The sequence below is a fragment of the Thalia democratica genome, chromosome 2 (assembly GCF_965202585.1).
Source record: "Thalia democratica chromosome 2, ktThaDemo2.hap1.1, whole genome shotgun sequence".
NCBI classification, from domain to species: domain Eukaryota; kingdom Metazoa; phylum Chordata; class Thaliacea; order Salpida; family Salpidae; genus Thalia; species Thalia democratica.
The window spans coordinates 50,418,441-50,427,926 of record NC_139166.1 but is presented as its reverse complement, the minus strand read 5'-3'; the positions used below and the strand labels follow the sequence as shown (position 1 = coordinate 50,427,926).

The following is a 9,486-nucleotide window of genomic DNA, read 5'->3' as shown; positions in this document are numbered from 1 at the left end:
ACATCGCTGGTGGTCATTATCGCAAATACGGCGTGAAAGAAATCTTCTGCTAGTTACATGTACAAGCCTGTTGACCTGGAAAATTTTTGACGTTTATACCATTATTATACCCACAAGAAAAAATAATTTCGAAAAGAGCATAACGGATTGCGTAGCGCATAAAACTACATTGTTTAACTCATTTATAGTAAAAGCACAACAATAACTGATTGCTGAAGCCACTGACTGGGTTTTTTTAAATTCACATTTGTAAAACAAATTAGAATACTCAGCTTCGAATTAACTCCACTTTTCAATATTAATTCTTTTTAACCGGTCATTCAAACTTTTTACTAAAACACACATCTATTTCAAAATTATCCGTGTTACTTAATTTTTCAACCTTAGTTGAAACTAAAAGGGTATCAGTTTGTAATTTTTTGCTCTCGATAGACAATAATAATCAAATCATCGTTGAAACACGTAGACGTCTCAAATTTAGCAGATGTTAAATATCTAACAAAACATAAAGACAACAGCTCAGGTGATTACAATTTATTACAGATCAACAATGATAATTATTTTTAGATTGCATAATTATTTCTTCCACAGTGACATGCGGTGATTCCACACTCAATTATACTTAATTACAACTTGATTCCACATAAGAACATGATTCTTCTAAAGAGCGCTTCCGATTCCCTGCAGCAGCTGACTGTCTGGTGCGGACGTACTTATTATTTTCTGAGCCTGCGTAGCAAAATTAGAATGAATTTTGAAGAAAAAAGTTAACGCTTACAAATTGTAATAAAAAAACAGTAAAATACAGGTAAACATTAATTAAGTGTCAAAATTAGCAAATGCTAACATTATATTATAAAAAAGAAACCTGTCTAAATTTTGGGTGCATGGCATCCCCCATTATTTGCAAGAGAACGGTTTCGCTGGTGGTGATGAACGCTCCCATCTGCCGCATAGTGGCCAGTCCGTACAATCTGTCAACCTGTAATAAGGAAAAATTCAAGCTGTAAAATAAAAATAAACGCATAATCGATTCACCAACTTGTCTATAAATGCTAAAATATCTAAATATTTAGAAAAAGTATTTTACGAAAAATTACAAGTAAAATAACCGTGCTATCAGATAAAAAAACGTTTAAAGTTAATATAAAAAAACGTCGAAAAAAAAACTGTTACCTGTGACCTTGAAGATACAGCATCAGCAACAACGTGCACATCCATCCCCATTTCCAGCAGATCGACTGTCGTTTTCTGTGTAGAAAGTATATAAATAAAATAATAAGAAAATAAGTGTAGAAAATAAGAAATAAAAAATTACTGGAAAATTGACTTATATGTACCATTTTACTGCTTTATTAGCCATAAGATGACTAAACTACGTTTTATTTGTTTTTTCGTCGGACTGTTGTTTGAGAACTTAGCACTGAGCAAATAAATCAACAGTTGCAGAATAATTTGTTTGATTTAGGAAATTTAAAAGCGTTTATTTTAAAAAGTATTCATACTTAATTTTATATATCGTGCAATACCACCAACCTAAATGTATATATTTCGTTATCCAGAGTTTATGCAAGTAAAAAAACAATAAAAAGCTAAACTAAAATTTTAAATTTAATACATAATAAAAAATAACAATTCAGACCTAAGTTTATTGTATCATTGAACTAAATACTCATAATTTTTATCAAGCTAACCAAATCTACAAACAATAAATCGTTTATAACTTCCTAAAAATTTTAAAAAACAAAGTAATTTTATAAAACAAAATACTTTTAAACTATAAAAAACCAATTCAATATTCCATGCTTTAAAATGTTAAGTAAAATTTAATTGAACAGCTATTAAAAAAACAATTATTTAATTTCCAGTAAACCTTAAACATTTTGTCAAAAATAACAGTTTTACATAAAACTTTCTAAAAAAAATGCTATACGTTAATTTTTGAAACGTTTAAATAAAGAAGCAATTTCAAAATGTGATAATTTTTAATCAAAACTGCATTGTGAATTATAAAATATTTACTCATAAAACTCAATATTGAAAATTTAGAAGTAAAAAAAAATGCGTACAAGTGTTAATATTTTAAAACATAAAAAAAAATCTGAACAACAGGAATGACATAAACTATTTTGTGAGACTAAGTTTTCAAATTTTGATAAGCAATTATATAGGTTTCCAAAACTATTTTTCATAAAACTCCCTTTCAAGAAATGAAAAAAAGTTATGGCCTCGCCGACAAGATTTCTCAAAATACTTACTTTATTACACCTAAGACCTTTTTTTTGCTGTTCACCATTAACTCCATAATACCTAGTGTAAGTTTAAATTATGGGCTCATGACCCCCTGTGCTGCTTATGGCCCATAAATTTCTGTAATGGCCCCAAGGGGGCCGTATAACACACTTTGGGAAATCATGAATTATATATTGAAAAACATGATATTCAAAATAGTAGGACTGTAAAACAACTTACAAATATTATTTTTACTAAAATGTAGTATTAAAAATAGCTTTAGCTATCAACAGCTATGTGGACTTATCAAAGCTTTATATGTATATACTCAACTTAAAGTTGACACTTTAAATCAAGTTTATTTTTTGTAAAAATGTATTTCTGTACTCTACAAAGAGTGAAAACATATAAAATTTACAAGGAAAGTCATTTTGCTCAATTTAAATTTCCACCTTAAAATACGGATCAAGTTCTTACTAAATTTTATTACACCTAAATAAAATGTGAGTCTTAATAAAATTAAGCTACTGACTATAACGACTACATATTTATTAATAATCCATCAAATCTATGCTAAAGCTAAATCTGTAACTGATATTCCTTTTTAACTAACCTTGTAAAAAGTTTGACAAAAAGGTACATAATCCTAATAAAACCAATTATAATCTTATTAATTTCATCCAAGTGTGTTAAACAACTAACTAAAAAAAGTCTAGATTGAATTAAGTAAGCAAGTCTACAAACAGTACTTTAATAGCAATAATATTTTCAGAATTAGTATTGTTAACATTGGCTTTTTCATAACCACCATAATACTTTCTTGAAAGGTTGAACGTAAGATAGTTTATTAAACCGAACCAAGTATAAAACAACAACTAGACATGGTAAACTAAATTGCAAACATTTCAGACTAAAGCAAGTCTGAAACAACTACTTAAGCTTATTAAAGTACAACATACCATAATGCAAGCTTGAGTTTCTATTCCGCACAAAATTACAGATTTTGTCTTGTCTTCCTCAAGTATTTTCTTAACTTCGGGCAAGATCATAGTGAAGCAAGTCTTTTCAAACTTCTTAGCATGGGAAATGTCTCCAACCTCACTTACCGTTGGTCCAAGACCTGCGATTTTTTTTAGTTAACTAAACTGCATTGAAAAAAATTCTATATATCATTTAAGAAACTAAGTATATTTTTGATTTTAACTTAAAATTATAATTTTGAAAGTACTTTTTGCGCTTTAAAAAATTGTGTTTGTTCACTAGTTTTAAACTTATTTTACTAATGATACTTTATTTTTTTGTTTCTTAAAAGTCGTTTTAGCGAAGCTTAATTAAAGTTAAAACATTAAGCTTCTGTTGCAATACAGAAAAAACGTTTTTTTAGTTTAGTTTTTTAAATAAAGTGATTAGTTATCTTTATAAAAAACACTGTAAAAATTCTTTAAAACATTATTAATTTATTAAAAACTAAGTAAAAGTCAAATTTATTCATCATCTAGATTACGATCTCATGGAGTATACCCAAAAATTAAAAAAACTAAGGTCGATTTTGTTGTGAAAATAAGAGTAAAAATTTGTCTTATATCAAAAATTTAATAAACACTTTTACCTTTCGGATACTGTTCAGTAACAATAGTTGGCAAGCTCAGAACTTTAGAAAGCTCATTCATTCTACCAGCAGTTTTGGTAATATTTTCAAAAAATTCTGAAAAATTTTTAATACAATGTGAAATCAAAGATAGAATAACCATATGAAATTTAAAAAAAGAGTATATAAATTTCTATTTTACGTAAATAAAAGAGTTAGTTTATATTAACCCTTTTGTTTTATTCAACACTTATAATAATAAAAAAAGTTGAGAAGTATTTAAAACTTACGAATACTGGGTCGAAACTTCTCTTGCATGTCACACAAAAGTAAAGACGTTGACTTTTCACAAAGTTTACCAAGTTTCCTAGCAGCCATCTGGTTAATTTTAGCACAAAATAATTTTTTAAATAACTTGAGAAATTCTCTTTTTTCTTTAAAAAAATAAAATGATGGATTTTTTTTACGATCTTAAAGAGGTACTTAGCTTTTAAAACAATTCAAAAGTTAGGCTATTTTTAAAACATAGTAGTATTGGTTTTTATAAAATACTTCTATATCATATTTTTAACATGTGTGATTTGTTTTTCTTGAAAAAGTGTTATGCAAAAAAACTTACAAGGTGTAAACCAGGCGATTCTGACTAAGATCCTAAATATATTTATTTACCCTAGCTTTTTAGTGATTTTAAAAAGATTAACATAAAAAAATATTTTGGGTAGTTCAGTGGCTCAAAGTCTGGAAATTAAACCAGTTTTTTCTAAGAGAATTAATACTAAATTCTCAGTCTGCTTAGAATTCAAATTTTTGCATAGTACTTAGCATATAATTTAGCTAGTGTAGAAATTTAATATGCTCTACATTAAAAGAGTAGTACTTAAAACAAAACAAAAAAATTGTCTTAATTTAAATATTTACACTTTTTTAATACTAGTTAAACCCAACCTAAAAACATAAACATTAAATATTACTCAATAGAAAATTAAAACTTAATATATACTTAAACTACAAAAAAACTACATTACAGTGTTAGTTATATGTATTTATTTATAAAGTAATACTTAACGAACTTACTCTTATAACTTAGGGAGTATATATTGATATGTTCCAAACAGTTTTTAAATTTCTATTTCTAAAAATTAAACTTTTCAAAAATAATTTACTAAATTATCTTAAAAGTCAAGTAAATAGAACTTAAAGAAAATTGACATGCACGTAGCCAAAGACTTTAGTAAGAAGGCTTAAGGAATGAACCAATTAATACCTAAATATAAATTTTAAGAATTGTACAAGGAAAATGCATCTAATTAACTTTAAATAAGCTTGGCAGCTTAGCAAAAGTAAAGAGGCGGTTATGTACTACAGAAAACCATTGGTTTTAAAATAAAATTATTACCTATCCAACAAGATATTTTAGAAAAAACTTGACAATAAAAATGCTCAGATTCTTTATATAATATTGTTACATTCAAATACCTAATTACACGATGCCTAAAAAATGTAACACTTAAGAATGTTTAGTATTGAAATATATGTCCTTAATAATATAAAGTTTTATTCAGTTTTTTCAAGTGAATTGAGGAAATCTTCATAGTAATCACCATAATCAGCTGGCATACTATCTTGAGCATCAGAGTTCTGGTCATTTTCATTATCGAAATGTTTTTCTTGCTCAATCAAAAACAAATCAGTTTCAGTATAACAGGAACCATCTTTATTGTAATAAACGGTTTCATTTGCAATATCTTCTTTCTTAACTACCTTTGTATTCGAAACATTTTCTTCCACAGGTAGCTTTTCTCTGTGTGAATTTTCACTGCTTAAAACTTCTTGGGAGTGTTTTTGGTTTATCAAACTAGCCCTTGATTTCATAAAAGAATTGACAATAGAAGCACACCTATTACTCATTACAGGAAAAGTTTTATTTAAGAAACCTATTTTTTTAATCAAGTTGTCTACAACACCAACATACTTTATATCATCTTCACTCGTTCCTAATTGTTTTAAAATGGTAGACATACCTAGTTTTAAAATCATAACAGCACATTCAATAGTACTATCACTTTTATTTTCTATTAGTTTCTCAGCAGCACTAACAAATTTTTTACCAAGTATGCTAATGTTTTGTAGAACTCCACAGTTCTCAACTTTCAGGTTCAAGTACAGCTCTACTAGAAAAAACGAAAAGGCAATTGCTTTATTTTTTTCTGATGAGTTTTCAGTAGTTTGGAGCCAATTATCTAAATTTTCAAAATCTTTTTGAGCTAAAATTAGTAATTCTTTTCTAAAATTTACAAGTCCAACATCTGGTTTCGACATATAATCACATATTTTTGCACCAAAATAACTAAATGATCTATTCAAGGAAGCATTATACACAAGCTTTGCAATATCCTTGACAATTTCATTATCAATGACTTTTTTATTTAACTCCTTTATTAAGTTTTTTAGACCTAAGTCAAGATTAGTCCAAACAACTTTACTATTCAGAAATTCACTTATCAAACTTTTCACAGATTTATTTTCATTTGGTCTAAATTCTTTAGCGTTACTTGTAAGTGGCACAATTGTAGTTTTTCCTTTAATTCCAAGAGAAAGGTTCTTAAACTTTTCAAATGATTCTTGATTTTCAAAAGGTTCTCCTGCTTTAATCAAGTCTTTACTCAGCTGGTTTAAGGCTGAGTTTGAGAAGGAGGGTTGCTTTATATTTTTTGGGTTCTGAATGCTCACTATATTATTTTTTATAGAACCCTGATCTCCATCTAACAAAGGATTATGAAAAATCATAGAATTGTTAGTAGGTGTATTAGATGGAAAAGAATTTAATTTTGCAGTATACTGTTGATTAGAGTAGACTTGGCTACTGTTTTGAAAATTATTAGTGTTGTTGTATCGACTCAAATTATTTTTTTGTTTTGCCTGAGTACTTGAAAAATTATTAGGCATATTATGTAGTGATGCCTTGTTACTTGAAAAACTATTAGGAATATTATGTACTGATTTATTTTCATTATAATAAGCTGGATATTGTTGCTTATTGTTAGGTGTAGATGAAAGGTTCATATTATTGCCTTTAGGATAGGAACCTCCTGATGATACTTGAGGATAAATACTATTTTGTTCCAATCCGTTCACATTATAATTTTTATTGAGTTGAGGCATATAACTTTGATTTTGATTTAAACTATTCATTGATGCACTCATCTGTTGCTGAGTGTTGTTCATCAAGTTTCTGTTCTGGTATGACGGATTTAACTGTGAAGAAGTTAAAGAAGAATTAAATGTTGTAGGGGGCACATTTCTGTTGCCCATGTTATTAAAGCATATTTTACCACTACCACTAGGCAAGTTGTTTTGGATTGGTCCTCTACTACCTTGATGTTGCATTTGCATTGCAACTGATGGATTGTTTGAACTGTAACTGCTAAAAGACACATTTTGGTTTTGAGGTACATAAGCGTTTTCAGTTTTGTAGTTAACACTTGTTTGATGATTGTTTTTATAAGTATTACAATTAGAGTTAGGATAATCAGGTAGGCTATTTATTTTGGAATTATTTGCACTATTTATCATAGACTGACTAGTGTAATTACCAATTGCAGATGTCATACTTCTCTGTGGTTCAGAGTTTGGCTGTTTCTGACTATGATACTGATTCAAATCATACTTAGACGCATAATTTGGCATGTGATTACTTGCATTCTCTACATATGAGTTTTTCCTACTTTGTTGATATGAACTTATGCTGTTTTGACTCATGTTTTGCATATTTAAATTTGCTGATTGTTGCAGCTGATTATTTGTTTTATAGTTTTCAGGAAATGGCAAGTCTTCTGGAACTTTCATAATGCTTGGGCAGAAATTTCTACTACTACTACTACTGGAACTAACAACTTTAGAAATTGAATCTGGCATTCTTTGAGAATGTTCCGAGTTTTGGTTATTTGCAGAGTGAGATTTAACACTATTAGGATCCCATTTTCCAATTGGATACATTACAACTTATGTTATAAACTACTGAAGTAAAATTTTCTGCAAAAATAAACACTTTTTTTAAGAATTAAACAAGCCTTTATTATTTTATTCTAACACTGTAAAAAAAAATTATGTAAAAGTTTTAATACTTGTTTTAGCATCAAAAACGTTTAAAATATTTGAATAACTTATATCTAATATTTTTTTTAGCTTTTTTATCCTAGGAAACATATTTATCATATTTAATATTTTGTAACTTTACCTATTTAAAGCAGGAGTTCTTAACTTAAATTTAAGTTTTGGCATAAACTGTAGACTACTAAGACCATAGGTGAACAATTTAGAAAAATAAACAAAAATAAATTGCTAATTTAATCTAAAACAATAAAAAAACAGAAAAGTACTACTACTAACTAAATAAAATATTATAGACTGCATTTATTTAGTATAAAGGTTGATTTTAATTAAATGATTGTGGTAGCTTTATAGCCAAAAACTTTAAATTAGTTGGTTGTATTTTTTTTTTAAGTTATAACAGAAAGTATGAATTTCAATATTAGCCTTACAAGTAGGACTATAAACAAGGCACCAGTCAAAAAAGACTAATCAAAGCCATATGGTCTCAAGTTTTTTATTACAGAAGATTAAACCTAACCTAAAAGTATACAAGATTTGTGTGCAATTTTTTTTAATAACCCTGAAATTTCTCAACTTGTATTGTGGTATTGTCTATCAAGGATTAGTGTTAGCTATTAAGGGGAGTAAAAAGGAAATTAGTTAGTTTTAGGGGGATATTTTCTAACAGGGTTGCCACTTGTTTTTCCAAAAAAAATTTCCAGGTTTTCCAAATTTCTTCCAGGTTAAGTAAACATTTTTGGGTCTATTTTTAGTTTAATGTTAAGTCTAAGGTAAGAAACTATGTTAAATAGTATAACAATGTTGAAAATATACTTTAAAGCTACTTTAAATATGTCTTTTAATAAAAAAATCGATGATGACAACTTTTTTTTTATATATAATAGACTTTTTGAGTCAAATCAAAATTTTACTACTGAACATGTGAAAATTGTTAAAATTCCAGGTTTTTTTCAAAGTTTTTCAAATTTCAGGTTATTTTTGCCCAAATTGTCGAATTCCAGGTTTTTCAAGGTTTCCAGGTAAAGTGGCAACCCTGTTCTAATTTCTGTAAAAAGGGCCTTTAAGAAAAAGAGTTTGGGAAACTCTACCATAATCCTTTTTATTCTGAGCCAAGTTAGTCTTGTATTCAGATGAAACGACATAACCTATTATAGAAGTTGCAGTTTAATAACTTATAAATAATGTAACTTTCTACAATTTTATTTATTTTCAATCATGTAAAAAGATATGGTCCCTGAAAATTATCACAAAAGTTTCTGTTTTAGGAACTTTAACAGTTGTGTAACTGCTACAGAAATATTTAATAGACAGTACTTTACAGAAAATATTAATACAAAAACCAAGTGTGTATTTAAAATAAATTTACGTCAAATTAATTACAATCTACTCAAAACAAAACAAAAAAGATTCTCAAATGTTTTTTTAGAAGTAAAGAATATTGTAAGCATTTGAATTGTCAAATACTGACATTTTGCCATAATTTTTTTTTTTAATTAGAAACAAATTCAGACCTTAATTAATCTATTCAAGACAAAATCTAAATTGTTCTTTCT

The 9,486-nt window shown here is 27.5% G+C and overlaps 2 protein-coding genes across 2 annotated transcripts; both read right to left on the bottom strand.

The window, feature by feature from the left end:
- Nucleotides 1-527: 527 nt before the first annotated feature.
- On the bottom strand, nt 528-4,969 carry LOC145829287 (isochorismatase domain-containing protein 2-like). The gene is made up of 7 exons (XM_082937042.1): nt 4,895-4,969; nt 4,111-4,198; nt 3,842-3,937; nt 3,192-3,352; nt 1,177-1,251; nt 869-982; nt 528-729 (listed from the first exon to the last, which is right to left on the bottom strand). The coding sequence occupies exons 2-7, from the start codon at nt 4,196-4,198 to the stop codon at nt 661-663; spliced, it is 603 nt and encodes a 200-aa protein (XP_082793168.1). The 5' UTR covers nt 4,895-4,969; the 3' UTR covers nt 528-660.
- A 69-nt stretch (nt 4,970-5,038) lies between these two features.
- On the bottom strand, nt 5,039-7,847 carry LOC145849980 (uncharacterized). The gene has a single exon (XM_082955108.1). The coding sequence runs from the start codon at nt 7,814-7,816 to the stop codon at nt 5,375-5,377; it is 2,442 nt and encodes an 813-aa protein (XP_082811234.1). The 5' UTR covers nt 7,817-7,847; the 3' UTR covers nt 5,039-5,374.
- Nucleotides 7,848-9,486: the final 1,639 nt, after the last annotated feature.